At 44.5% G+C, this 27362-nt stretch overlaps 7 protein-coding genes across 18 annotated transcripts in view; 4 read left to right on the top strand and 3 right to left on the bottom strand.

Moving 5' to 3' along the window:
- The first annotated feature begins 389 nt into the window (after nt 1-389).
- On the top strand, nt 390-5446 carry LOC119550411 (kelch domain-containing protein 10 homolog). Its single transcript, XM_037859069.1, has 3 exons — nt 390-1749; nt 4162-4719; nt 4924-5446. The coding sequence occupies exons 1-3, from the start codon at nt 907-909 to the stop codon at nt 5353-5355; spliced, it is 1833 nt and encodes a 610-aa protein (XP_037714997.1). The 5' UTR covers nt 390-906; the 3' UTR covers nt 5356-5446.
- A 1788-nt stretch (nt 5447-7234) lies between these two features.
- LOC119550605 (ragulator complex protein LAMTOR2 homolog) lies at nt 7235-7909 on the top strand. Its single transcript, XM_037859423.1, has 3 exons — nt 7235-7394; nt 7454-7640; nt 7696-7909. The coding sequence occupies exons 1-3, from the start codon at nt 7327-7329 to the stop codon at nt 7816-7818; spliced, it is 378 nt and encodes a 125-aa protein (XP_037715351.1). The 5' UTR covers nt 7235-7326; the 3' UTR covers nt 7819-7909.
- Nucleotides 7910-8128: 219 nt separating this feature from the next.
- On the bottom strand, nt 8129-11921 carry LOC119550116 (pre-mRNA-processing factor 19). Its single transcript, XM_037858597.1, has 3 exons — nt 11762-11921; nt 10345-11698; nt 8129-8400 (listed from the first exon to the last, which is right to left on the bottom strand). Exons 1-3 carry the CDS (start codon nt 11778-11780, stop codon nt 8256-8258), a joined length of 1518 nt encoding a protein of 505 aa, XP_037714525.1. The 5' UTR covers nt 11781-11921; the 3' UTR covers nt 8129-8255.
- On the top strand, nt 8500-10253 carry LOC119550117. Its single transcript, XM_037858599.1, has 6 exons — nt 8500-8541; nt 8596-8672; nt 8730-8839; nt 8890-9660; nt 9722-9965; nt 10028-10253. The coding sequence occupies exons 1-6, from the start codon at nt 8502-8504 to the stop codon at nt 10223-10225; spliced, it is 1440 nt and encodes a 479-aa protein (XP_037714527.1). The 5' UTR covers nt 8500-8501; the 3' UTR covers nt 10226-10253.
- Nucleotides 11922-12575: 654 nt separating the features above from the next.
- On the top strand, nt 12576-14071 carry LOC119550118 (mitochondrial ribonuclease P protein 1 homolog). The gene has a single exon (XM_037858600.1). The coding sequence runs from the start codon at nt 12684-12686 to the stop codon at nt 14022-14024; it is 1341 nt and encodes a 446-aa protein (XP_037714528.1). The 5' UTR covers nt 12576-12683; the 3' UTR covers nt 14025-14071.
- LOC119550115 (dynein assembly factor 3, axonemal homolog) lies at nt 14034-16849 on the bottom strand. 2 transcript variants are annotated; one of them, XM_037858596.1, is made up of 2 exons: nt 16433-16849; nt 14034-15882 (listed from the first exon to the last, which is right to left on the bottom strand). In XM_037858596.1, exon 2 carries the CDS (start codon nt 15681-15683, stop codon nt 14064-14066), a length of 1620 nt encoding a protein of 539 aa, XP_037714524.1. In that variant the 5' UTR covers nt 15684-15882; nt 16433-16849; the 3' UTR covers nt 14034-14063. The 2 variants fall into 2 exon arrangements, with proteins under 2 accessions (XP_037714524.1, XP_037714523.1); XM_037858595.1 differs by having other exon boundaries at nt 14034-16151.
- A 1856-nt stretch (nt 16850-18705) lies between these two features.
- The window catches only part of LOC119549220 (NACHT domain- and WD repeat-containing protein 1), a 48839-nt gene continuing 40182 nt past the window's right edge, over nt 18706-27362 (bottom strand). For 4 of the 11 annotated variants that reach the window (XM_037857093.1, XM_037857095.1, XM_037857096.1 and 1 more), the window contains 5 exons: nt 25375-25470; nt 24236-25319; nt 23398-23640; nt 22998-23314; nt 21727-22727 (listed from right to left, as the gene is read on the bottom strand). In XM_037857093.1, the coding sequence (XP_037713021.1) occupies nt 21918-22727; nt 22998-23314; nt 23398-23640; nt 24236-25319; nt 25375-25470 (2550 nt within the window). In that variant the 3' untranslated portion in view covers nt 21727-21917. Of the gene's footprint in view, nt 22728-22997; nt 23315-23397; nt 23641-24235; nt 25320-25374; nt 25471-27362 lie in introns of all 11 variants that reach the window. The other 7 variants (XR_005219390.1, XM_037857097.1, XM_037857098.1 and 4 more) reach the window with 7 other exon arrangements.

Genomic DNA, 27362 nt, shown 5'->3' on the forward strand with positions numbered 1-27362 from the left:
AAAAACTAAGAAATTCAATATTTTTGATTCAAGCCGCCATGTGTTCTTCCTCTTCCATGAACTTGAGGTCATATTTTTCCTCATCTGTGAGGCCAGAGGGCGCTTTCGCTTATTTGCAATTGAAGCGCCAGAGGGCGCCATTACCGATGGTCGCCAAAAACATCGATGATCCAAAAAAGGAGAATCATCGATGCGACGAAGTTTTGACACCTCTAGAACAACAACGTAAGCAACCGAAAGTGTTAGTAAAAAAACGAGATAATAGATTTCTGCCCCTGCTCTCCGAAAAGAGAGAGCGTGAGCGAGAGAGCAGCCGACGGGAATAGAGATGGAAGACATCGATTGGCGTGCCAAACATCGATGTTACCGATGGCTTGAAAACATCGATGACATCGACATTTCCATCGAAGTTTCGCCACCTCCAGAACAACAACATTCTAAATTTAAAGCGCAGTTTGTCGAACACGGAAAAATGCGCGGATGCAATCGAGTGCAGTAATTAACCAATTCGCCAGCGAGCAAACTAGTGAAATTGCATTAGCCAAGGGGGCCGAAAACAAACAAAGGGCAGTAGCGAGCGAGCAAACGTTTTCACGAACCACGTAACGTAACACATGTGCGTGCGTGTATGCGTGGGTGCAAGCGAGAGGGAGCGTGTGTCAAAATGACAGCAGTGGCAAACACAAAAACAACAACAATAGAAGCAGCAGAAACCAAATCAACAACCACAACAACAACAACAGCGTAGTCAGCCAGCTGTGCGAGGTCGTTTCACCCCCTCCCCTGCCTGAAAATAGAAAAACAATATTTGACACAAAAACTTTCTGCTCTCCGACAAACAGGATCAAATCAAAGCCAAAATTGTTTGTTACGTTATCATCACTCTCCAGATAGAGCAAGCGTGTTATGAACATACTAAAACCAGCCAAACTCAAGTGCATCGTGTTTAACCAACTGCGTCACACTTGGACGTTCCTTTTGTTTCTTTGCGATTTGCTGGGCAAGATCTACGGCACGGCCCAGCCCACGGACCACCAGGAGCAGCTGGCCAATCAGTCGAATAACAACAATAATAATAACAACGATCTGATCATGGATCAGGACATGCCGGAGGAGGAAGTTGCTCAGCCGGAGGAGGGAGTAGAGGAGCAGCTGGCTCACGGGGAGCTGGCTCTTCCGCTGCTGGATCCACCGGACTTTATCGTCCTGTTCCAGGAGCAGGGGGCCGGAGAGCCCATGGACGCGGCAAGCGATTTGGACGAGGAGGAGGAAGAGGACGACATCGACGACGTGGATGTGGACTATGGCGATACCGATTCGGAGTCGGAGTTCGAGGAGATGTTCTCCGACGAGTCGACCAGTTCCAGCGACGAACTGGACGAGAACAGGACCGTGCTGAATGTCTCCCTGTCGCCGGAGGGCACTGGCAAACCAGCTTTGTACTCCTTCCAGCCGCTGCGTTTGGTCAAGTGCCCGTACAAGGACAAGCATCTAGCCGGGGAGTTCCCGCTGGCGCGCAGTGGCCACCGCATCATCGCCTCCAACTCGCACCTGTACTCCCTGGGTGGCTACAATCCGCGCAGCGCCCTGGCCGCCTCGCGCAACGGTCGCTGCCTGCTCTTCCAGGAGCTGTGGAGCTACAACTTTGCCACCAGGACCTGGAAGCTGGAGCTCAATGCGGACAATGCTAGCAACATGCCCGTGGAGCTGGCCTCCAATGCGTTGACCATTCACAATAACGTGTTGATTGTGAGTATCTATTTGATGCTATATAAATCGCTGTAGGAAGGGGCGGGCAGACTGCTGTTAAGCAGACAAAAATAGATGAGTTGGATTCTCTCTCTCTCGTTGGGTGTGTTGGTTAACTAAACAGAGAAAAATTTAGATCACTTAATGTTGCTCGTATAAGATAAACTTCAAAATATGAAAGAAAATCAGCGTGTTGCGGTTTCTACGAACAAAACTGTGAGCTGATAAGACTGTATTCCAAATAATCCAATGTGCCACTTTGTTGTTATCAGCACTTCTGAATTTTATACAAAATCTAAACATCAAAAAGTGATATCTTGTGATCAATAATAGGTTTTGTTGAATAGAAAGTGAACTTGGGATAAAGATATCCCTTTACTAGATGGGTAACAACATGTTTAGTTCAAGAATTCGGTAGTTTGTAAGTTTTTTAATTGGATAATAGAGTTGCTTAATAAGAATTAAGAATTATTTGCTAACAAGCTAATTTACAAGAAAAATACTACGAAGCTTGTAAACTTAAGGGTATTCCAGGCATTCACACAGTAAATATTGAAGTGCATTATTGATCTTAATCTTTTCTGATCTCTTTTCTTTCTGTGTAGACTAGCGAAATCATCAATTGCAATAAAAAAAACTTGTTTGTGCTGAAGTAGAAAACACAATTGAATAGTGAAATGAGCAGGGAAATCACACAGCTGATCGTTAGATCTCGAGAGAAAGAGAGTGAAAATAGAGAGAGGGTTATTCTGGGCAGTGAAAATGGCCAGGGCCAATGCCACGCCCTGCTCCGCGCCTCCACTCCTCCGCCTTGGGCTTTTGTTTATGCATTCTAAACACCCGAAATGTCAGCCCAAACAGCTGCCCATGGCCATTGCCGTTTGCCTCTCACTCGGGGGGCACCTCCTCCTCCTCCTCTTCCTGCTCCTCCGCCCCTTTCGCCCCACCTCCTGAGCCTCTGCGCATGCCAGGCAACCCTCTTTTCCACATAGGTTACTACGCAGTTGATGTTTATGCTGCTGCCGCATGCAACAACTTGTTTTCCAGCTTTCCCCACCTCGCGCTCTGCTGGAAAAACTCAAAACATTGTATTTACCATTTTCATACCCACCCAGCAGCTGAGAGCGCGCGCTTTTTTTGGAGGAGGAAACTAGCCGAAAAGAAAAACCGAAAGCAAAGCCAAACGGGAGCTGTTGGCATTTTATGCTGGCAGCAATGCCCTTCCCTTGCATTCCACAATTAGCTATAATTTGATGACGAATCATGCCCCGATACATACACAAAAACAGACTGGAGACACATGTTTCCGCTTATCTGGGCTTCAGCTCAGCTTCCCTACGGCCGTTCCTCCTCATTTTCCCTCATTTTCCTCATCTTTTCATGCTTTCACCGCCTCCCACTCCTCCTCTGCCACCAGGCGATGATAAGCCTCCGCCGCTCAAGTATCTGCTAATTGAATGCATTGGCAGCAATGCCAGGGGCGTGGATGCCACCCGCTTAACTCCATATATCTGTATACCAGAAATGATCTACAAAGTTAGGAAAACACAATATTATGATAAAAAAGAGGGAGATTGTTATAGAGAAAGTATATAATATTCAACAAATGAATAAAAAGATATCATTTTTCTATGCCCTTTCTTATTCTTCTTATAATATTCATAAACTCATATATCTGCATACCAGAAATGATCTACAAAGTTAGGAAAACACAACATTATGATAAAATAGAGGGGGATTGTTATAGACAAAGTATTTAATATTCAACAAATGAATAAAAAGATTTCATTTTTCGTGCCCTTATTCATTCATTTGTTTTTATGTTTATAGTAACATAATATTCATAAACTCAAATATGTGCATACCAGAAATGATCTACAAAGTCAAAAAAACCCAATGGTCTGATTAAAAAAAGGGAGTTTGTTATAGAGAATATTCGAGTACTCAACAAAAGATCATCTAGTCTAGTAGTAGCATAGTTTTCATTAATCTTTATTATTAACTCTTTTTATCTGCATGCCAGAAATAATCTACAAAGTCAGGAAAATACAATAGTATAATAAAAATGTAGTTTGTTATAGAACAAATTATTAAATGTTCAACAATTGAATACACCGTAGTAACATAGTTTTGCCAATCTGTATTTATATATATAAAACTCTTGTAATTATTTTAAGAACCAATACAGAGTTAAAAACCGTAAAGCTGCAGCTTCCACATTTTTTGCTAGGAACGCATTTATTACCCAAGTAACACAAAGAACTCCAAGAAAAGGAATCAGTTTTTGTTGTATCCATAATATCAATTTTAGTTTATATTTACTAGTTAAGTCAAAAGCTTCAGTGCTAGCTCATTCTTAAACCAAACACTTCAGCTCATTTTCATTTATTCATTTTCCTTCTCACTTTTCAGTCTCATGGAGGCACTGGCTTTCCCTTTGGAGAATCCTGCTCCAACGATTGCTATGTTTACTGCACGCCCAGCGCAGGCGCTACCACGGGTGTGCAGCGCCTGAAGGTTAGGGGCGATCTGCCCACTGCTCAGTATGGACCTGGCATAGTGATCCACAAGCACTTCCTCTACACGATCGGCGGAACGACGGGCTTTGATTACACCTGTGATGTGTATCGCTTGGACTTGCATACCGGCATTTGGGAGAATGTTTACATCAGTCGTCCGGAGATGCGCGACGATCCGGAGGGTCGCTATCGCCACGAGGTCGTCTACGACGGCAAGCACATCTTTGTGCTGGGCGGAGGAACATCACACTCGGTCTACGACTTGCAGCGCATTCCAGCCTACAACCTGGAGGCGAACTGCTGGGATTATTTCGACACGTATCCCGATCGTCGTGCCGCTGACGTACTATTCCGCAACGTGGGTTATCCAAAGCCGCGCAAGTGCTTCTCTTGTGTGCAGCACCAGGCCTCCAACGGGGACATCGAGGCTTTTATCACAGGCGGTCTACAGGTGAGCTCAATTTTTTAAAACTTATCCTAAGCGTGTTGAATTATACCAGTATTAAAAATTAGAAAGCATGCACAACTTTTAAAAATTTGTTTAGTTGACTAAAAACGTTAAAAAAATATATCTATCCTTATTACAATTAATAATTGTTTAAAGCTATCTTAAATAAACCCGACAACATGAACTAAAAAGTACCTCCATTTGCAGGGCGATTTCTCCACGTACTTTTCGGATATTTGGAAGCTTAATTTGCGCACCAAGCATTGGTTCCGCATCGAGACGGCCAGCCTGCCCCGCCCCCTGTACTTCCACTCGGCGGCCCACTCGGATAATGGATGCATGTACGTGTTCGGTGGCATCGAGTACAATGACAAGGAGATGCGCCGTCGCAACGACCTGTACAAGATGTGGATGACGGTGCCCAAGCTGAGCGAGATGTGCTGGGACGCGATCACCTACTACAATGACAGTTTGGACTTGTACGACCGAAAGACGCTACTGGGAGCCGGGATACCCAATCGTTTCGTTGATCGTCTACCGCCGCAGCGCAGGAGGCGCTTAAAATTTGGCCAGACCGACCCGTCCATGCTTATCTCGCTGTACTCGAACCCAAAGCGTGCCCGCTCCACAACGCAATAGGCCTGTCCCCCGTTACCACGAAAATAAATCGAATCCGAGGAGGGGAGCGGTGCCTCCTCGCCCCGGAAACTGTTTCAGTTGCAGAACTTTACGTTACTATTGTTTAAAAGTTTTGTTTTACATTGAGCGCGCGCTGTGATCGAATACGAAGGACATTTATAGTTGTACACATATGTATGTATTTTGATACTCGAAAGGAGAGGCGGACATGTTTAGCATGTAAATAAGATTGTAATTAAGTTTAGCTAGCGGAACAACAGCCAGAGACAGGCCATGCGTATGTAATCTAAACATCAGCGAACGGATCAGCCAGCGCACCCCACACCCGAGAATTCAAAAAACCGCAGTAAAACCCCACAGTATCTCACCAGGTCCCCCAAACTTACTCTTAAATATATATATAACCGACCCTGATATATTGTTCACCCCTCTCTCTTTAACTCCCACGCCCACCCCACTTTGCACACCCACGAACCAATATTGAAGGCTACACCAAACAATGTCATATAGAGGGGGCAACCCCGATGTATTTTTGTCAAAGTGTACATAATACTAGGCGGTAGTAATATTTAATTAACATAAGACTCCCATCATTATTGCGATATCATGTACCCATGCAGTGCGTAAGGTACTGCCGCCTCCGTGGCGAACATCTGTTTGCTCGGTTTATCTTACCCAAGACTAAATTTGGTTGAATCTAAGTTAATAAATAAATTTTAAATGCAACTCCATCGCCGTTTGATTCGTACCATTCGCATCCTGGCAGTGATAATTTGCGGCGTAGTTGCCAATGACCCAGTTTCTTGCGCAGCCAAAAAAACCCTGTCCATGGATGGCCTGGAATTTCTCGGAAGGATGGGGCAGGCGCAGCTGAGTCATGCGCAATTTGCAGAACCGAAATGCACCCTTGCTAACCATGATTTTCGGCAAACTGCGTAGCACCAAGGACCAAAGTACAGGTATTCGGGCGATGAAGCGTTTCAAATTCGGTGGTTGAAACTACCGACTGTTGCGCTGACCTATGGAGCGTTGATGCATTGCACAATGGTGGTGGTGAAATGGCGAGCGAGAGTGCATTTTATGCTGCGTAGTACCTCGTGACCTGGTTTGACAATGACGTCACCAAATACGCCTTCACATTCTCGTTATGTGGAAGTTGTGGGTGTATGAAGATAACTCTGCTTGCCATTTCAGCAACTGTACTAACAGGAGATAAGAGCCTTTAAAAAAGGATCTGGTATGAAGCATTGAATATCCCTTGATTATATTATGAGTCAAGAATACACTTTGTAAATTGTAATACAAATTTGCAAAGCCGAAGAGCTGTTTTTATAACTTTAACTAAAAAAATGTTTTCATTTTATTTATCAAAGTGAATCCGACGATTTTATATTTTAAAGTTGCTTTAAATTAAAAAATTCAATTTATATGCATACTAAACTCATGATTCATACTACACAAATTTACATATATCAAAATATTAGTATCCCACATAAATTATTTTCAATAAATTTGATGTTTTTAAAGAATGATTAAGGAACATGAATTATTTATCAACATATTTAGGAAATAAACAGCAATCAGCATTTAACAAAAATGTTGATTTTACAAAATAAAAAGTTTATAAAACATTAAATTAGGTAATAAGCAGTTTGATATATTTTTCTAAAGTTAAATTGTTGGTACCATAATGAAAATATAAATAAAATCTTATTCTTATTCTTATGACTAACATTATGCGTACAAAAAATTAACACAGTTTAAGTAATTAAAATATTAAAATTAAGCTAATAATGTAAAAAATGAGTCAAGTTTGGAATTTCAAATCAGTGCTAAAAGTGGCGCCACAGGTTTGCCATTCGCAGCGCAACGCGTTTACCTTATCAGCTGAGTTATTGGCCATTCAGAATGCAGTGCTTGTAAAGGCGTAGTTTCGTTGTTTTCCTTTTTTCACATTAAAAACCACACAAAATGCTGAAACCCAAAGCCTTGACGCAGGTCCTCAGCCAGGCGAACACCGGCGGAGTGGAGAACACGCTGTAAGGAAGCCACCAACCTGGCTCATGCCACCAACTAAGAGTTTTCCCTCCTCCCACAGCCTGCTCAGTCAGGAAGGAGCCCTCTTGGCCTATTCCGGGTACGGCGATAAGGATGCCAGGATCACGGCGGCCATAGCCAGCAATATTTGGGCAGCCTACGAGAAGCACGGCCGGAATGCCTTCCGCGAGGATCGCCTTACCTTTGTCCTGATTGATTGTGAAAATGGTCATGTGGCCATCACACAGGTGGGTGAACCTCTTTTTTAGGGATTCCTTGATTAAAATATTTACTATATTGCAGGTGGCCAGTGTGCTGTTGTGCTTATACGCCAAGCAAACCGTGGGATTGGGTCTTCTGAAGCAAAAGGCCATGTCACTGGCCTCCTATTTGGAGCGACCACTCAAGCAGATCTCGGCCTCATAAAGATAAAACAATTATATACCCCTTTTTGAACTGAATATGTTTATAACTGTATGCATAAGCATTGAATTAAATCTGTGAATAGTCTTTCAAACAGTGCGTTTCAAAAGTTTACAATTTGATGGTATTTAGAAAGTTCTTTTATAAGAGTTTCTCAACTAAGGCCCGTTTATCGACTATGTCACTTAAAAGTAGTTCCTTTGTTTAAACTAATTTGGAAAATATATTATCAAATTATTCAATGCATCCAATGGAAAAACGAATTCCCAGGTCTAAATATAATAATGCCTTGTAGTGAATAATTGAAAAAGCCTTTTAAGTGAAGGGTCAGGTTTATTTTTCTGCAAGATTTGTTCAAGGAAACACTCAATCATAGGGATACACTGTTTAAGAAAATTAGTTGGACTTAAAACTACTAAATATGTGGACTCTGCAAGTGCTTATTCGATGGCGTATAGCTTCAGGGTGCGGTCCATGCTGGTGGAGGCGAGATACTGAGCGTGCTTTCCGAATCTCACGCCCGTTGCCAGGGCCGTGTGGTCGTTGAATACCTTCAGTTCCTGCCACTGTTTGCACAGGTAAACCCTGAAAGTAAATCGAAGAAACAGTCAGAATTGGAATTTCACCTTGGCAACCGATTAAATAAGTTTAGTACGGGAATCCTTACATGTAAATCTATTTCTAAAATGCGGAAGTTTAAGAGAAAAGTTTACCGCGAATATGAAAGTAGGTTTATAATATATGCATTTTTGTGTCTCCATAATTTTGATGTCCTCCCAGATTTCGTGCGACCCAAGACCCATGTCGAACCAGAACCTCCAAAACCCATCAACTTATCGATCGAAGACTTCAATGCGGTGCGTTTTAACACCTTTGAAATAATACCACACCTAAGGTGAAAAAGTTGCTTTCAGCGCGGAGAAATCGCCAATCCACGTGCTCCTTGTGTGGTGACCACCATCGATCCCGACTACATAAAAGATGCCAGTCTGCAGCGTTTGGCCAGAAAATTCCGGATGAAAACGTGAGGATTGGAGTAAACTAATGGCAAGTTTAATACTATCCATCTTTCAGGGACATTCTACTCTTGAGAGGGATTACACGCAACCGCTTCATGTACTATGCCACGCAAGAACTGTTCCTGGACCGGAAACGAGAGAAGGAGTACCAGGACAGCCTGTACGAGAAGGCCGAGGAGTTTCACAAGTTTGCCGAGGAATCGCTGAAGAAAATGGAGGCGGATGAGTTCAAGAAAATGTTGGAGGCCCAAGAAAAACTTAAGACACTTAAGGAAAGCAAGTTGGCCGAAGAGCTTAACGAGGTGAAGCTGGAGCACCAGCGCGTCCTGATGGAAGTGCAGGAAGTATACGGTCGCTTTCAGTATCTGCTCAAGCTGATCAGCTACTTCGACGACACGGTGGAAGAGGAGCAGACCGAAGGAGACGATGACAGCAATAAACTTGTCATGCCGCAGGAGATTGTTGCCATGGAGATCACCGAACGACGTCCAGCCGGTCTGGAGCAAGTGCGTCAAGTTCAGAACTACATGGAAAAGATAGTGCGACCCTATTTGGCCAAACGAAATCACCTCAATGCGGACATCTGGATTCGGGGCTATGAGAGGAACCGCTTGAAGGTCTCCAACTACAATAACCGTTTTACTCAGCTAGCTCTATTAAACCACATTGTCGGCATCCTACATGATAAGTCCCAGAAGACATACGAGCGCCAGGTGAAAGCCAATGTTTTCCTCAAGGACCCAGAGTTCCTGCAACGCCGGGTGGCAGGACTCCAAGAGCGAGCGAAGGGTTTATTGAATGACTACGAGCAGAGATACTGCAAGGAGTGAGTTATAATGGGTTCTAGGCATAAATCCATGTTAAATGATGTGTTTTTTTCTTTCCAGCAAATTGAACATCAAGCTTAATAGCATTATCCCAGTAATACTCAAGCAAATTCAAAACAAGGTCCAGCCGGAACAAAAGAGGGAGGTGACAGAGTCACCACCAAAGTCAGCAGCCCAGAAGTCATCCAAACAGTGGAGGACCCTGGAAGACATGCAGCCTCCACCACCGCCACCCAAATCTACATACGAGGACGAGCAGGACACGACACTGGCCAAGGTGGAGAAAATTCAAGCCTATGTTCTGGTATTGGTTTACGCTGAAATCGGTTAATAAACAAATGCTTTAAAATGGATTTAACTTTTCAGGATCTCTTGGCTAAATTGGACCATGTAGAGCCAAATAAGCTGCGAAGCGTGGAACAGCAGGTTCGCCGTCGCATAGCAGCGGAGAAGGAGATGTCTCGACGTGCATTGGTCAAACAGAACCGTCTTCACAACTGGATGGCTCACTTCAAGAAGCACCACGATCTGCAGGTGGAGCAACGATGGAAGAACAAGGTCTAGACTGGACAACAGCAAATCTCTAAAAGGATTCGATTCATACCATTTCAGACTTGAATTTTATCACATGTTTGAAAAAAGATTATAAAGGGCACATTAATAAATAAGAACTCTTCACTCACCTGACATCGCTGCCGGCAATTGCCAGATAGGTTCCGCTCTGGTCGAAGCACAGATCCTTGACCTCGTAGCCGTCATCAAGCTGGATCGTCTTGAAGTTCTTCAACTTCCGCAGATCCCAGAGCTTGACGCACGCGTCATCTGCGGCGGTGGCCAGGTAGTAACCGTTCTCCGAGAAGGATATGGCCGAAATGGGACCGGTGTGGCCAGGGAAGTTGGCCACGTTGCTCTGCTCCTTCAGATCCCAGATCTTGACCTGGGAGTCCATGGTGCCCGTGCCGAAGATCAGACCATCAGGATGGAATTGCGCTGTCGTCAGACCAACCTCGGCGGTGTCGATTACCTTGGTGAGCAGGCGACCCGTGCGAATATCGGAGAATGCCCAGTGTTTGTCGGACGATGTGGACAGCAAGTAGTCGCCAGTGGGGTGCAGCGATAGTCCGGTCACGGGTCCTTCATGGCACCGCAGGAGCAGTTGGGTCTGCGAAGTGGGCACGTGCCAGATGCGGATGTTCATGTCGGGGGAGCCTGTAATGACCGTGTCCTCGTTCGGGTGATAGATGACTTTGGTAATCTTCTTGGTGTGCCCCTTCAGGATGGCCACCATCTGCTCGGTGTCCTTGTTGAACACGGTGGCGTTTTTGTCGTTACCTCCGGTCAGGATCTTACTGTGATCAGCGCTGTTGATGTCCAGGGCCAGAATGCCGGGCACCGAGGCCGAGTGCAGGCCGGGATGGGAGGCGACGGTGAGGAAGCCCTTAACCTGATCCGTTGTGACCAGATCCTCGGGCACAGTGCGACCCCGCTTCTTGCGCTCCTGCGTCAGCACAGTGGCCTTGTCCTGCAGCTTCTGTATGACCTCGGCGCTCATGCCCGCCTGCTCCATGGGATGGGCAGCGGAGCCACCAGCCTCGGAGGCCAATGCGGGCTGGGGAATCGACGTTGGGGCGTTGACAATGCCCGCCTGGGGTTTCAACGTGGCCAGAGCCTCGCGAGCGGCGGCCACCTCCTTGTTGAGGCGGGCAATCACACGGCAGGCGGCATCGTGCTGGTAGAGGGCGTGGGACAACTCCTGGCGTGTCGTCTGCAGTTGCTGGCGCTGTGTGAACGAGTGGATCATCAGAGCGTCCCACTCGTCCTGCATTGTCTTCAAGGTGGCCGGAATGCTGGTGGCGCTCGGCGGCTTCGGTTTCACCACGGCTGGAGTCTTGATCTCGATCAGCTCCTCCGGCTTTAGCTCCTTTCCGCTGATCGGATCGCAGCCATTCTCCAGCAGATACTTTTCAATCACCCGCTTTTCGAAGACGGCTCCCGAATGCGGAGACACCACGGGCGTCTCGGGGACTTCGTTTGTCACTGGAAGGAAAAGTGCGGTTGATATCAGACATTTTCCCGCCGCAAGCTAACTCGTTTACTTACGTGCGCAAACCAAAGCCATTGCTGTTTGTGTTTATTTCGCTTTTCGCGTAGTCTAGTTGGTAAATTAAATGTTTTACACGTTTTTCCCGAGCCAAGCGCAAAATTGTCGGCAAAGCCGCTTCTTGTTATTATGCCAGTCACAGTGCTACGCGGTAGTTATCGAAAACGGAGCTGCCAGATGGGGGTGTTTTTTGGCTATTGATTTGCGAATGCCAAAAGTAGCTAAAATAATTTTAGAATTTTTCAAATATTAAAATTTAATCTATTCAGTTTGAAATTTGTATATGATATGATATATTTTAATTACCAGATAAGGGTTGATTTGGTTCATTTGTACTTTCAATAAAATGTAAAATAATATAAAAATAAGTTTAACAAACATTAAGTTTATTGGTGTTATGAAATTAAAAGATTTTTTGACCATCTGGTTGGTTTTCACCAAATTAAAAGTCTGCAGCATTCCAAAATTGTATAAATTTGTATATTTCATCACGTTTGGGTTGTCATGACATTTAAAAACTAATCCAGTCAGTTAGTTAAAATAAAGTGTTTGTTAAGAAAATTATGTGAAATTTACAATGATTTTACATAATTATATGTTCCACACATTAACAGTACATTACAATTGATTTAAGTCTAAATTATGATTTCTTTAATATGCAAATACTAAGGATTCAGTACAAAATAAAAGGTATTCAATTTTAAAAGAACACGGATACTTACTGTAAAATAGCTATGTAGAATACAATATGTAAGACGTTGGCCTCCGGAGCATCAGCTGTTTTCATGGTTTGCCAGCCACAGCGAAACGCGAACACAGTTCGCGGAGGATGACAACCCTTGCACGTTGCGCTGTTTCTGTTATTTAATTCTCGACTTAGCTTAGAAACACGACTAACTGCCATTAAGCTATTTAAATAAAATGCTAAAGCATCTTGCACGATGGCGGCTGGGCAGCCAGCTCCTGAAGGGCAGTGCCACTCCAGTCAGACAAGCATCCAAATCCTCCAGCGATGGAAGCTCGTTAACCGGCTCGGAGGAAACCCAAAATAAGTTTGTAAATCCTTTTTCCCAGCCTGCTCCAGTCATAAGTAATGATCAGATACCTGAGACGAAGGAGGATCGGGACAAGCGTCTGAAGGTGCTGCAGCTGGAGGCGGACATTGCCCACCAGGAGGGACGCCGCGTGCCGGCATTTGAATTCTTCCAGGATCACCACTGGGAGCACGTGCTGACCCTGCCCACGAAATCGGCTCGCATCAAGTACTTTGCCTTTCTCTGGCAGATCGAGATGAAGAAACAGTCGGAGCAGCGCAAGAAGGCCCAGCGGGCGGAGGACACCGAAAGGCGGATAGCAGAGATGCGAAAGGAGCGCGAGGAGAACACGCACATCATCTATGGCCTGGGTCACACGTCCATGTTCCTGCGCATCTACGACACCACCATCAATCACTGGCAGAACAACCGGCTCACACGCGCCATGCAGTTCGCACCCAAGATGGTGCTGGATTGCTCCTACGACGAGCACATGAACAATCGGGAGGCTTCCTACGCAGCCAAACAGCTTATGCTCTGCTTCGCGGAGAATCGGCTGAACGACGAGCCCTTCGACCTGCATTACTGCAACGCCCAGATGGACAGCAGGTGCATGCAGAGTCTCCAGCGCTACATCCCCACCATGCATAACCCAGAGTTCCCCATTAACGTGCATCCCCAGTGCTTTACAGAGCTGTTCCCCAAGAAGAACCTGGTCTACCTAACGCCCCACTGCCGCGAAGATCTGGTCACCTACAATCCAGACGACATTTACGTGGTCGGTGCCATGGTGGATACAATGAACAACGAGCCTCTGTCGCTGGCCAAGGCAAAGCGATTGGGTCTGCGAATGGCGAGACTGCCCTTGGATCGCTATCTTCAATGGGGATCTGGTTCGGGGAAGTCGCTTACTCTCAACCAGATGATCAACATCATGCTGGACCTCAAGAAAACCGGCGACTGGAATGCGGCCCTAAAGCATGTGCCCCGGCGAAAGGTGATTGAAAATGAATTCCAGCACCGCAGGGAGAAGGATCCCTGGAGCACGGGCACGCGGGCCAGGAAGCTCAACATGCGAATCGATCATCTGCTGGACTTTGAGGAGGATCGCCGGCAGACTACCTCGTTTGCAACGCCCCAAAAGGTCAGGCAACGACGGGAGGGCATGGAGTTCCAGCTGGACACTTGGGCCACGGGGAAGCAGAAGAAAAAGCAGAGACAAAATTAAAGATACCTGTTGTTGTATTCATTAAATTGTACATTTATTTTAGTTCAGACTGTGGAAAGTGTTCTTTGGCTCGAGCGGACCTTCTGCCTCTACTTCCTTTTTAATCGCAGCAACAGTCTGATTCCCTGACGGAATCTCTTCAATTACTAGACCGGAATACTCTTCAGAAAGACCATCCGCATCGCCATCAACTATTGGAACACTTTCCGGCTCAGCGTCCACCTCATCTTCTGGTTCATCTTTATCAGTCTTCTTGTACTTGAGCCACATATTTTTCACATTGATGGCCTGATAGTTGATGGCCGCCGTGAGGCCGGCCTGCTTTATCAGTTCCTTGGCCTTGGTTTCGAACTCCTGCACATGATCTTTGCGCTCCACGGTCATAAGCTTGGTTTCTAGGATGAAAAGAGCCGGCGTGCGCAGAGCCTTGAAGAAGTCCTTGCTCAGGAAAGAGTAATAATTATAGGCCATAAAAGCGACGTCGAACATGTTGTTCCAGCGATCTGCGCCCTGCTGCAGCTGGACCATCTCCAAAGGCGACACGTAGTGCACGGTTACCCCGGGCACCGGGATCCAGGGTTTGTCGTAGGATGCCTGCCCTGCTGCATCCACTTCCTGGTGATTGAGCAACGGCGTCATCAGCAGCTGGACGGAACCATACCTTCGGGAGCGCGTAGGATCATGCTCGTATGCGGTCTGGGTCTGCAGCTCATGGAAGAGTTCCAGGAGATTGCGTTCGGTTATGTCCGTAGCACGATAATCATTGTCCCCATGCACCGAGTGATGCATTCGCTCCTCGGAGGTGCGCAGCCCAAAGCCACAGAAGGGTCCTGTTTGGATATCGCCCACGTAGCCACGATGAAGGAAGGTGCGTCCATTTCGGACCAAGCCAGCTGCCAGCGTCTTGTTGGGCTTACATTGCTCATACTCGGGAAAAACAAAAGCCACACCTGACTCTCGCCAGTACCGGTACTCCTGCGAGCAAATCTGTTGTCCTCCACGATCCTTTAGGGTCATGCTCAAATCCCAGTCGAAGGCCCCGTTGCGGTGATCGTATCGGGTGCCCAGAAGAGTCCTCGACCGCTGTTCCCAGTATTTGGTCACCTCGAAGACATTCCATGGATGCGGCTGCCAGAAACTGAAGGCCATTTCCAACCCGTCACGCTCTTTGTACTTTAGGCCTTCTATATCCAGCATGGGAGCCAGACGCTGCATTTTTTCCTCATCGGTGACCATTTGGAGCAGGGTGCGCCCCTTGGCGGCCATGTAGTGGTGTGAGCTGGGACGGATCACCGCATTCCCATAGAGATCCATAAACAAATGCACTTTGCACACCAGGCTAAAGGACTCTGGGTCCTCAAGGGCTATGCCCAGGAGCAACATGTTCCTGGCTGCAATCTCGGCGCAACCATCCAGCACGTATATTCTGAGTTTGGGGCGAATGCGATGGGTGTACCTCTTGGCCAGGGTCTTGATCACATGACGCGGATCAGCTCCGCCGCAGATGAGAATGTTTAAGGAGTTCTGGGGACCATCTCCACCAGCACCTTCTGCTTCCTCGCGCGAATCTCCATCCACCGGCAGCGGATCATCGTTGATCTTGAAGGCCTTCAGGTACTCCTCGTACAAATCCAACGCCGAACTCAGTCCCCACAACATCTTCTTTGGTTTTAATTTTTATTTTTAGCTCGGATCCGTTGGGACTTGTTTGGTTGTGCTCCCCTAGTCTGTGCTCTATTACTGCTGCCATTTGATTGATGGCAGTTGCCAGGACTACTTGTTGTCGCCGTTGTCCCGGCAACGTCTTGCTCCTGCCTCGGCTCCTCATTTGCGTGCATCCGTTGCGGGGATTAGGGAGCTGTGGCAATCATAACGGAAATTGCTTTTCGATATCAGTGGCTTGCAGCGGCTGCCGGACAAATGGCTCGTCCTGTAGGGATGTGCTGCTATAAACTACCCCGTGGAGGGGGCGAAGTGGAGGGGATGTGGCGCATAATGCATTATTCAGACTTGGCTGTTTGCTTTCAGCTGATTGGCAAGGCGAGCAGCGGCAAGTCTGTCGGGGATTGCTCTTGGATTCATAATTGTACATTTTCTTAAAGAAGTGTAATGTCTTAGAAGGGGTTGCTAGAGAAGATTTTAGGGAAGTGGGTTAATGGAAATTTTAAAATTAAAATTAAACAGTTGATGTCATTAGAAGTCTTTAATAGATTTGTTTCTTCTAGGTGTATATTTTAAATTTTTGATTGGGTTAAAATATATACGATAAGATATATATTGATAAGGACAAATTTCTATAATGTATTAATATTTAATAAAAACACATTAAAATACGATTTTCCTTACAATTTTATATTATATATTAGATATTACCCTTAGTTCGTTAAGTTAGAGTAAAATGTGCTTACCAAATAGAAAGTGGTATGTCGGTAGTTTTCCGGTTTCTCTTTTTTTCCTCGCTAAACGCGAACTAAATCCAAAGCGACAAAGGACGGGCTTTTATAATGTTTGCTTGCGGAAAATTCATTGTTGGTCGAATGGATTTAAAGCCCGCAGCAAGTGGCTCTGTGCTAGTTTTTTATTCATCCTCAATTTGGTTTTTCGTGTCTTACTTTCTCTTGGTAACTTTCACATGACAATGTCAAAAAGTTCTTAATACATGGTTTAGCCTTCGCCATAAAGTTTCTCGTCTGTTCGGAATGCCTTTCAAATGCTTCTCCGTTTCTCTCGTTTACGCTGCGTATGCGTGATTTGGCGATGATGGCAGATAAAAACCAGCTATATCTGTCTAAGGGAAAGCTTTAAAGAGTACACTGAAGAGAAAATTAGATTAAAGTAAAAGACTTAAATTACAATTTAAAATTTAATTAAAATTAATTAAAATTTAGAAAAATAAGTAAAAACATATAAACTAAAAATAATTTTTAAAAATGGCTTTTAATTTAGTTAAATTTATTTAAGTTGTTTTTTTTAATAATATATCAAATTATGAAGTTAAAATTAAAAATATGCATTTTATAAATATATTGCTAAACATTATTTACAAACCATACTAATAAAAATCTTTATTCAATAACCTAGCAAAGATTAAATTATTTTTTTTTATAAATACATACCCTTTGTTTGCAAACTTAATGACCTTCTTTTTAAATGCACTTTAAAAACTTGAGATATTTTTGTCGTATGTAGGGAACATAAGGACGAGGTAAATGCACATTAGAAGCCTTCTGAGCTTTGTGTTAAGCTGCAATTATGCGGCCCCATAGCAAGAAAAATCCATTGAGATGAACAAGTATGATGAGGAGGCATTTTTCCCATTCTTTGGCAGCGTTGGCATTTTTAAGATTTTCGTTTTTGACAAAAAATTTCCCGGAAATGCCAGAACAGAGTATTCGGAATCCCTCTAAGGTCGCAGTGGAGCATCCACTCGATTTGTCTGCGGTTCGGTGGGCTTAATTCATCAGTGCTCTGCCCTTTCCCGGCTTTCCCATGGCCTTTTGTCCATGCCGAAAAACAAAAGTAATTAGAGACCAATGCCGAAAAGGGTTGACCAAGGCTCAGCAGTTTTTTCCCACTTCTTGGCAGCTCATTAAACGAGTGTCTGCCAATCGATCAAGGAACCCATGTATGAGTCCTCCTCTATTGTGGATCTGTGTCGGGGGCTGTGGACCTGACCCACATACATACTCGTACAATCTCTCTTATCAGGAGCATTCATTGTCAATGCTTTCCGCAAACTTTTCTCATTAGACAGTGCAAACAAAATGGCTGCGTCTGCGGTTTTGCCCGCCCAACGACCCACCCACTTTGCGAATGGCTGCTGATGTGGACGCTTTTGCTCTGGGTTGACATTGGCTTGGCAAATGGTGTCATAATGGCCGGAGAACTGAATACAAACAATAGCTGCCGACAGCGCACAGATGGGCCGAATAATGAAGAGTGCTGCCTGTAAGCCATGCACAATGGAAACGAGCGAAAACCGAATTAATTGTTGCCAACTCGATGCATGTGTCTACGGCTGAACATAAGAAAATAATTAAAGAAAATCGATTAAAACTATGCACTGTCCTTGCTTGACGTTCCGCATTAAATTTAACACTTTTAAACGTTAAATGTCAATATTTAAGTTTGATGGGAATCCTAAAAAAAATTGGAATGTTTTCTGTTATAAAAAAAAGTTTTTAAAATTCTTTTGTCATCTGTGATTTTGTAAGTTATGTTATGTTATTAATAAACGGATCCAAGTATAAAAATTCTTCTAAATAAATAGGGTTTCTCCTAAAGATATTATAGATATTCTGGATTAAATTAAAAAACTATACTTTAGTCATTAAACTTAGTTAATTAGAAGCTATACAAAAATCTTGAGCACAAAATTTAATTTCATTTAAAATTGTATTTTTGTTTTGAAGGTAAGAAAATAGTTCAAGAAAATCTTATTGTCATTGCTTTAGTTTTTTAATTAATTTTAAGACAACTTATGAAAAAATTAAATATTTCGTTAAAAACAATCTTTACAAAAAATGATAATTCATTTCCGTGATTTTTAATTGATAGATTAAAATGTTTATCACAATTATTTGAGATCCTTCTGGCTTTTATTTAATAAGTTCGTTTAAGTTTGTTAGGATGAGTTTTAAAAATGTCTTGAAGAGCTGCAAAAAATTAAGGTCATTGAAAATTCGCCTTCTGCTGTTCTCCAGTAAAGTTGAGTTTAATTTCGATTTAATAGACATAGACAAGGTGTACATTTATCAGTATTTATTAGGCATCGCTATCCGATTCGGTTGCCGTCCCCGCTTCCAGATGCATAGTTCCTCGGGGGATGCTCTTGGTGGCTCAGCTACAGAGTGGTGGACACTACACTACGCTACATAGACGTTAATTGCTTAGTTTAACAAAGTTTCACTTGTGGCATGCATAGAAATATCCAGTGTAGAAATATCCGTTTGTCGTTCTCAGTGTAGAGTTGCTTTCTAGGTTGCTTCTGTGTGGTTTTTCGTTCCAGGCTAGAACCTCTGATTGTCAGAAAGTTATTGAAGTTATATCCGAGGGAAGTGCAAGCCCAGGACTCGAAAAAGTGCGCTTCGAACTGAGGTCGAGGTAATACTAATTCTACAGCGAACATGGGAGCTTAATATATACATTTGCTTAACTCTATAATTATCCATCAATGTTTTCAGTGTGTCTTTGTGCTTGTTTGAGTGTGGCTTAGTTTGTTTCTTGTGTTTCACTAGTGTTTTTAAGCATAGTTACGCTTTTTACCCCTTCAGAGAGATCCTTTTGCATTTCTCATTTGAACAGATTCTAAGTTATTGCGTTATTGCGTTATTGCGTCAATACAATCAACATTTAGCTCGGGTTTGGTAGGTACATAAAACACTCTACAACAATAAAATGTCTAAATTGGCTCACTTAACGCTATAATTCCTACAAAGTCTGAGACGGTGGTTTATCAGATTTAACTATGTTATTTTCATATTGTTTTACATCTACGTAATAGATATAGTAGAGAAATGTGTTACGCTCGTCTGCCCACTTATTGCTTGCCATTTTGGATAAGTACTGCATTCAATTGCCGCCTCAGGACTTATCCCTTGTGGTATCCTCCTCCTCCTGAAGCGAAATGATCTGCGTAAATCGACAACAAATTCGGAATGTTCTTTAGAATGTCTTGGATTACTGGCATTGTGTCTAGAGTGACATGCCCAACACCGAATTACTTGCTGGCATCTACGCATCTTGCCAAATAAACGTTACTTGCACGAGACATCAAAGCAAAGGGCTTTCGCTGCGGCCAAATTGGCCAAAATAAGATGGTTAAGCTCTATGAACTGGCTCTAGTGGTTCGGCTAAGGGATATGTGTATCTATTTTGGTACCTGCTAGCATACTTACTTGATCTCATCCAGCTGGCCAGCTGTGCAGTGGTTGCTTTTCGGTTATATTTTATACTATTTTACGAGTACTCTATATAAACTGTGTAGAATTCTCAAAAGTTGTCCTATTTTCAGCATTTGCATTTGAGGTATGCCCGTATTATTCGAAAGGTAAGTGTGTCTCTATTCCCTAGTAATAACAATGTGATATCTTATCCTAAATGCCTAGCCCCACTGAAAGAAATCGTCGAAGTCATCTAAAAAATAAATTTTAACCGAAATTAGCCAGATTGGGTTAGTCAATTTTGGGGTGCCGTTCTGTGGTGGGTTCTTGCAAAGTGCTCAATACGGTGAACTAGCTGCGATTTTGATTTGGAAACACTGGAGATAACATGCCAATCGAGTGGGGGAAACTTAGCTAATGGTTCTTATACTTCTTTGATTTTTTCTGGGTTGGTTATAATATTCATTATGTATTTAGTATTTAGTTTTCACGCCGCCGTTGCTACTGTTCCGGATGCAGTTGTTTATGGGAGCAGTGAGCTGCGGGAACTGGTTTTCGAACTGTGGGCGGTGGCTGTTGGTTGTGGTGGTGGTGGTGGTTCATTCGGAGTGGTTCGGAGTGGTTCGGATAATTGGAATGGAAGATGGGAACTTCATTTTCATATTTCATATTGCATGTTTCAGTTTTGGATTAGCGGCAGAACTGTGACCAAACTGGACAACAACTTTAAAACGGAACGAGTACTTAAATATGCAGGAAGATATAAGTATATAGTATATACACATCGAGAGAGCGTAAAACGGTATAAAATCGAGAGGAGTCGAAAGTTGAAACACATATACTTAGAGAACGAAAGCGGATATAACACTCTTATAGTACACTTATGGATATGGTACATGGGCTCAAGTTCCGTCTTGGTTTCCGGGTCTTCCACATTTGGTTTTCTTGACTGATAGCAAAACATGCCGAAAGGGATGGATGAACATAACGAAGAGCTTGGAGAACGAGCTGCTTACCTCAGTTGACATGGTAAAAGAAATGGCAATGGGGTATACCACCCACAAGTCCCTGCCCCCATTCGGTGCCATTCGATTCCGCTCGTCTGAAATTGATTGCTTTTAATTCGCTCAATTCATTACCCAGCCAGCGATGCGCTGGTCTCTTGTTTGCTTATCGAGTTAATCGCGTTGCGAATTTATTGATTGCAATTTTATGCATTGGCCGGTGCGAAATGAGCACAACCACCGGTCGGATGGGCACTTAATATTCATGATGCAGCCATTTACTCGAAAGCCATTACAGTCGAAAACACGCGGAGTTGGCTTGTCATTACCTGGGGTAGAACTAATTATAATTAAGAATGGAAAATGGCATCCACACTCTCATTACAGCGGTTTCACATATATCCCGGTGGCCATTAAAACTTTAAATCTACGGGCTTCTTTACAAGTTTGGTAGTGGGATTGCAGATTAAACTTAATGGTCAGACAGTTAAAAAAAATGTTTCTTGCTTTTCCATATTTTATAGTTGGTATTAAAGAAAAAAGTTTTTTAGGGGGAGGATTTTATCTAATTTTTTGAATGACTCCGAATGAATGATTAAAAGTATTAATTTCTTGAACTTTGATTTTGAAAACCTACTATAAAATTCATTAAAGGATTTAATGAAAAATCCTTGTCATTTCAATAGAACCTAAATTGGTTTTGTGATTTTGTAAACCACTGTTTCGCTCTTTGTTTTTTGGACTGTACTCACCTGGTCACAGTTTCCGGATAATTTGACCATAGATAATTGGGTGTAATTGAACAGGCAATCAAAATAAAACGAAATAAACCTTGTGGAAATTTATTAAAATAAATACGTTAAAGTTGACTAATGGCGAACAACTACTACGGATGGCCAGAACTACGTAAAGAGAGTGGCTAAAAGGGTGCTGGAGAACGGAAGTGGTGCAGATTGGTGGTGTGGCGGTTCGATTCGGTCGGTGGTTGGGTGGGTCACTGCTGCCTGTCATTGGGCCACGCAGTCATTGCAGTTGGCCGTGTGGTCGGGGGTGCTGTTATTCGAATGGGAATTGCCGGTTTCCCGAAGTGGGTGTGGGTGGCTGGACTCGGATCGGCTGGCCTTGTGGCGCAGAAGGTGCCAATGGCGCTGCCAGTAGTTGGCCTTCTTGGCCAGCAGCTGCTCGCTGCCAGCCACCTCGATGTGGCCCACGGAGGCCCTGCTCGTCTGCGGATGCAGGATGAGATCCGTGCGCAGCTGCTGCACACGGCGGACATCGTAGTTCTCCACCACAATGATGGGCGTGGGCCGGAGTCGCTCGGGCGGATTGAGCCGGATGTTTGGCTGCAGGGAATGGCAGTTCCGCTGGCTGCGACGCCAAATTCGAGACTTAAGGCTGGGCCAGTGGAGCAACTGCCTCAGGGAGATCCTCTGAGGTGACTCTGGGGCGGGGGGTGGCGCCACCAGGAGATCCCTGACCAGGTCAGGAGCCACCGCCCCATCAGCCGTACACTGTCCGGCTGTCCGGTCGTGGGAGTGGGTGTGGATGTGGGTGTGGGTGTCCAGCCGCAGGCTGCTGCTGTCCTGCGAGTTCTGTGGCGGTGGTGTGCTCACATAGAACTTGGATCGTCGGGGTGTTCGGACCCGCAGACTGTTGGTCTTCCATGCATCGTGCAGGGATCGGAGGCCGGGCAAACGTGCAAGGTGGTGGATGTTATCGTAGGAGGCGGACAACATACCTGCGCGCTCGTCCTGGTACTCGTCGTCGTCCGACGACTCCAGACGGTCCTCCACCAGCGAGGTTTGCCTCGAGAGACCCTGTTAAATGGGCACAGATTGCAGGTTGCACATTGCATGTTGCAGGTTGCATATTGCAGGTTGCATGTTGCACATATCACATAGTGTTTAAGCAAACAGAGATGAAGCGAAATGAAACGAAAAGAAGACGAAACGAAAACCATAATTGTGAGCGCATCTACTACGAGTACCAAAGGATTACACACACTAAAGCCAACTGCAGCTAAGGTCCTTCCATGTCCTCCATCCGACAGAGAGATCGTGAGGCTATCATGGAGGCCCTTGACTTACCGCATTGTGACGCCTTCTGGGCGGCGATCGTTTGTTCCACAGCGCCTCCAGCTGGTCAAAGTGCTGCGATTGGGCCAGAGCCGCCTGCTCCGGTCCCAGATTCGCCTGGGAGGCTCCGGTCTTCGTCTCGGCGATCTTCGAGATCTCCTCCATGCTGGCCGAAACGCTGAAGCGCCGCTTGAGGCGCTCATCCACCTGGGCCATCATCACGGAGGAGGTCAGGTGGCCGTACTTCTTCTGCCAGGTGTACGTGTCCAGGGAGACCTCCTTCTTCAGCAGCCGCTTCATCTGCCGCTTGGGGCCCTGGGGTCGCAGATCTGCAAGGATATCCAGGATACAAGAGGAATAGGGTTTAAGGGGAAGGGTTAAAGATTTCTCTGGTAGTTATGATTTAATATACCCTCTACGTCCTTGCTGGGACCGGAATACGTGGGCAGCTTGACATACTGCGCCGGAGTATTGTGAAGACAGATCACGGGCAGATTGTAGCTGTCCACCAACTGCACCAGGACTCGGGAGACCTCCAGACTGATGTCAAAGTGGGTGAAGGGCACGTGCATTTGAAGCGAGGTAAGAGCCAACCCGCGCTTGGTCTCCCACACGATCAGGGTCTTGTCATCGCTACCAGAAACTGCCGTGGATCCTATTTGAAAATAAAAGCTTTAGATTAGCTTAAAAATATTTACAAAGCTAAAGGGGCTAACCCATAGTAAGGACAATTAAACCTAAAAAATACGTTACCGTTAGGATAAAATTAAAGATTATTTTTATGTAAATATAAAATAGGAAGAATGGACCTGACTTAAGGAATATTGCTAAAAAGACTTTTTTTGAGCCAACTGATGCTACCACAATATTAAGTTATGTCACTGTGAAATATTAACTAGTAGGACCCGCCTATAGATACATACAAATGATTATCAAATGTTAGTTCATCTTACAATACTTAAAGCTATGATCTGGCTCGATAGGAATCATAATCAAAAAATTAAAAATTATTGTTGGATTCTTTTATATGGAAGACGTTACTTCATAGACAAATAAATATTTTAATCAGTCATAATACACAAAAGCCGAATTTTCTTAACACGTATACATAACTATTAAACTATTAAAGACTAATCAAGCAAAAATAAATAAATAAAGTATTAGTTTTAATAGTAAAAGAATTATCTGAATTAGTTCACAAACAACATTTTAAGTATTGTAGGATTTTGTTCTTAATGAGCTGAACTCACCATCTGCCGAGACTTTAACTCCAATAACTGGACCCAGGTGTCCTGCCAGCGTGTGAACCTCCTCGCCGGTGAGCAGGTCCCAGAGGATGAGATTCATGTCCTTGGAGCCGGACAGGACCTGGGTCTTGTTGCTCACCGAAACGGCCACGCAGGTGACCGCATCGCTGTGCCCCACCAGCACCTGGCTGAGCTTGCCGCCCGTCGCCTGCCACACCTTCAGGGACATGTCCCGCGATCCGCTGATGATGTGAGCACTATCCGCAGTGATCTCGAAGCAGGTGATCTCGTCCGAGTGCGAAACGGAGTACTTCTCATCCTCCTGCGTGAGTGACCAGATCTTGAGGGTGTTGTCCCCGTTGGTGGAGGCTGCGAAGCGCATGTTGTTGGTTACGGCCAGACTTTTATAGGGACCCTGGATGGTCTGCAGCAGATTGCCCGAATGGGCCATCCAGACGAGGAGCAGGGAATCCCGATCCGTGGAGATGACCCGCAGCGAGTCCATTAAAACCACCACCTTGACCACCGGTGCAGCGTGGCCCTTGAAGGTATGACTTATCTCGCCCAGAGACAGATTCCAAATAAGCACCAATCGATCCTCGGAGCCGGTGGCCAGGAACTCACCATTCGGGGAGAACTTCAGGCAAGAGACCCCGGCGGAATGCCCCTCCAGGGTGCACTGGAACTCGGGCGTATTGATTCGCATCAGGTGGACACTCCTGCCGGAGGCGATGGCCATCTGCTGGGAGTCGCGGGACAAGTCGAAGCAGGTGATCGGGGGCAATGTGGTCGACGGCGATCGCTGCGCCTGCGCATGGCGCTTCAGGCTGCGCTTGCGGCGCGGATGTCGCGAGTAGGGATTCACGTAGAGCTCCTCGTTGCGGAACGAGTAGAAGGTGATCTTGTTGCCGCCCACGGTGACCAGGAAGTCGTCATTGTCCATCGCATGCACGGCGGTCACTGGCCCGGGATTTGGGGGCAAGGATCTGACCAGTTTCCCGGCATGCATGTCGTAGATCAGAGCCCTCGTATCATCGCAACCAACCACACATCGTTGGCTGTCCTTGCCGATGCAGATGGTACGGATCTGAGGGTTCCAAACCGGGGATTAGTATCCAGCAAGGGCCTGTGACCCAACTCACCTTCGACTTGTGTCCTTTGAGAGTGTGCAGCTCCTTGCCAGTGGCCATAGTGCGAACGTAGAGCGCATTGTCCTCACACAAGGCCAACAAAAAGACCTGAAAACAAACCAAATGGTATTGTTCAAGATTTTCAGTTGGGATCAAGCTATATTATATTTGATTAACAATATAACATATTTAAAAGTATTCAAAATAAACTTTAACTTAAAGTATATATCATTGTACCCTTTTTCGTTTCAATGAATTTATTTATATAAAGATATTATTTTATTTACTTAGCACTGCCAATATGGGAACTAAGAGGCTTTCAAAATAATAATTAAATTATTTAAGCAATTGAATTATACAAAACATTATTTATTTATTTGCTTTATTAATGCAATGCAAATATATTATTTTAAGGAATCAAACCGAACAAATAAACTTGATTGGTAATTTAAAAACAAAGATCACACACATTGCTTTTGCTCGGAACTTTACATTTATGAATGAAAAATTCTTGATGGCAATGGAATGATGATTAATATATTTTCCGCCATTCAAACCGATTAATTATTCATTTTCCTCATAATTGTGGGTCGAATTCGCTGACATTGAGGGCCGTTGGCGAGGTAATCGAAAATTAATAAATTGCATTTCGCCACCAAGGAGGCAGAGGCTGAAACATTTCAATTTGAGGGCAGCTCACAGGAAGCCCTTCCCCGGGGGAGGGGGGCGTGGCAGGTCACTGCCGTGCCACGAAGCCATCAGGATGCAGGCCAAAGAGCAAGAAAGTGGATTGCCTTTGCCATTTTCCTTGGCCAAGAATCCGGCCCAAGGGGCTGCTTCCCACAAACCGGAGTGTTCGTCTATATGTACGTACAGTGCCCACGGAATATGTATGCATGTATTCATGGCTGTGTGAAATTACATTTCAATTTTGGAAAGAGGGAAGAGTCCCGCCCAGCCGGATATGTCCTTGTTATCGCGAAACAATTTTTCCGCCTGCTTATAGGCAATTTTCCCTCAATTTTCGCCAGCACTTTTGTTTAATGTGCGAAATTGTATTTTCGGTGGCGGCAAAGGACATCACGAGTTTTGGTTCTGAAGGAGCCCACCAACGTCCAATGGTAATTGAATAGCTCTCCTGTTATATTTTCCTTCTACTTTGTCTCTGGCTTTTCAGTTTTCTTCAGTTGAAATGTGATTTGGCGAGGCACTCGGAAAAACGTTTTCCTGGATTTTTTAAACTATTATTTTTTGGGTATATATTTAATAATACAATACAAAACATATAACAAATTTGAAATTTACTTGTAGGTAACTTTCAGTTAAAACGATTTCGTTACAAAGAAGGTCTTATTGTCATCTTGATAAATACGTTTTCAGAAAATGACATTATAAAATAAGTTAAGATACAAAGTTACAGATATATTATATATTTATTACTTGGAAACTTACTAAAAAGACTTAAGGAAATAAATAGTAAGCTAAGTATAAGATAGGAAGTTCCTTATAGATGATTGATGATGAGAATTATTAATTGGCAGCAGGCAAAAAAATGATTCATGGAAACAACATACTAAAATAAATTATGTTAGAAAATCTAGAAAGATGATAAAATCAAAACCTACGGCAAATTCCTAGTTCTACACTTATGTGCTTTTTTTTAGTGCACAAGCTGGTGACTTGTTTGTGTTATCCGAGGAGATTCCCTGGATCCAGGGGCTGCAGGCCCGGCGCACCTTGAATTACAGTGGCTTTTTCCTGTTGTCTGTCTATTGTGGATTTGCTGGAGCGAACCAGATAGATGAGGAGCGCTTAAGGAGCGAGAAGCAAGTGGAAGCACGCATCAATTGCCAGCCGTTGGGATCAGATGGGAAAGGGATTGGGGATGCGGATGGGGACAAGATGAGATGGGGACCCAGAGCACAGTTGCCATTGACAAAGGACGTCGAAGTAGTGGAGTGAGGAGGGGGGAGAGGAGTCCCCGCCGGTATCTTGATATT

The sequence above is a fragment of the Drosophila subpulchrella genome, chromosome 2R (genome assembly GCF_014743375.2).
Source record: "Drosophila subpulchrella strain 33 F10 #4 breed RU33 chromosome 2R, RU_Dsub_v1.1 Primary Assembly, whole genome shotgun sequence".
Taxonomy (NCBI): domain Eukaryota; kingdom Metazoa; phylum Arthropoda; class Insecta; order Diptera; family Drosophilidae; genus Drosophila; species Drosophila subpulchrella.

What these genes read in the sequence shown, in the direction of transcription:
- LOC119550411 (XM_037859069.1), top strand. Translation starts at nt 907, where the DNA reads ATGAACATACTAAAACCAGCCAAACTCAAGTGCATCGTGTTTAACCAA. An exon ending in TTCACAATAACGTGTTGATT is followed by an intron (nt 1,750 to 4,161) that starts GTGAGTATCTAT and finishes CTCACTTTTCAG; the next exon opens with TCTCATGGAGGCACTGGCTT. An exon ending in TTATCACAGGCGGTCTACAG is followed by an intron (nt 4,720 to 4,923) that starts GTGAGCTCAATT and finishes CTCCATTTGCAG; the next exon opens with GGCGATTTCTCCACGTACTT.
- LOC119550605 (XM_037859423.1), top strand. Translation starts at nt 7,327, where the DNA reads ATGCTGAAACCCAAAGCCTTGACGCAGGTCCTCAGCCAGGCGAACACC. An exon ending in GGCGGAGTGGAGAACACGCT is followed by an intron (nt 7,395 to 7,453) that starts GTAAGGAAGCCA and finishes CTCCTCCCACAG; the next exon opens with CCTGCTCAGTCAGGAAGGAG. An exon ending in GTCATGTGGCCATCACACAG is followed by an intron (nt 7,641 to 7,695) that starts GTGGGTGAACCT and finishes ACTATATTGCAG; the next exon opens with GTGGCCAGTGTGCTGTTGTG.
- LOC119550117 (XM_037858599.1), top strand. Translation starts at nt 8,502, where the DNA reads ATGCGGAAGTTTAAGAGAAAAGTTTACCGCGAATATGAAA. An exon ending in AGAAAATTCCGGATGAAAAC is followed by an intron (nt 8,840 to 8,889) that starts GTGAGGATTGGA and finishes TCCATCTTTCAG; the next exon opens with GGACATTCTACTCTTGAGAG. An exon ending in AAATTCAAGCCTATGTTCTG is followed by an intron (nt 9,966 to 10,027) that starts GTATTGGTTTAC and finishes TTAACTTTTCAG; the next exon opens with GATCTCTTGGCTAAATTGGA.
- LOC119550116 (XM_037858597.1), bottom strand. An exon ending in ATTGCCGGCAGCGATGTCAG is followed by an intron (nt 8,401 to 10,344) that starts GTGAGTGAAGAG and finishes ATTTACTTTCAG; the next exon opens with GGTTTACCTGTGCAAACAGT.
- LOC119550118 (XM_037858600.1), top strand. Translation starts at nt 12,684, where the DNA reads ATGCTAAAGCATCTTGCACGATGGCGGCTGGGCAGCCAGCTCCTGAAG.
- LOC119550115 (XM_037858596.1), bottom strand. Translation starts at nt 15,683, where the DNA reads ATGTTGTGGGGACTGAGTTCGGCGTTGGATTTGTACGAGGAGTACCTG.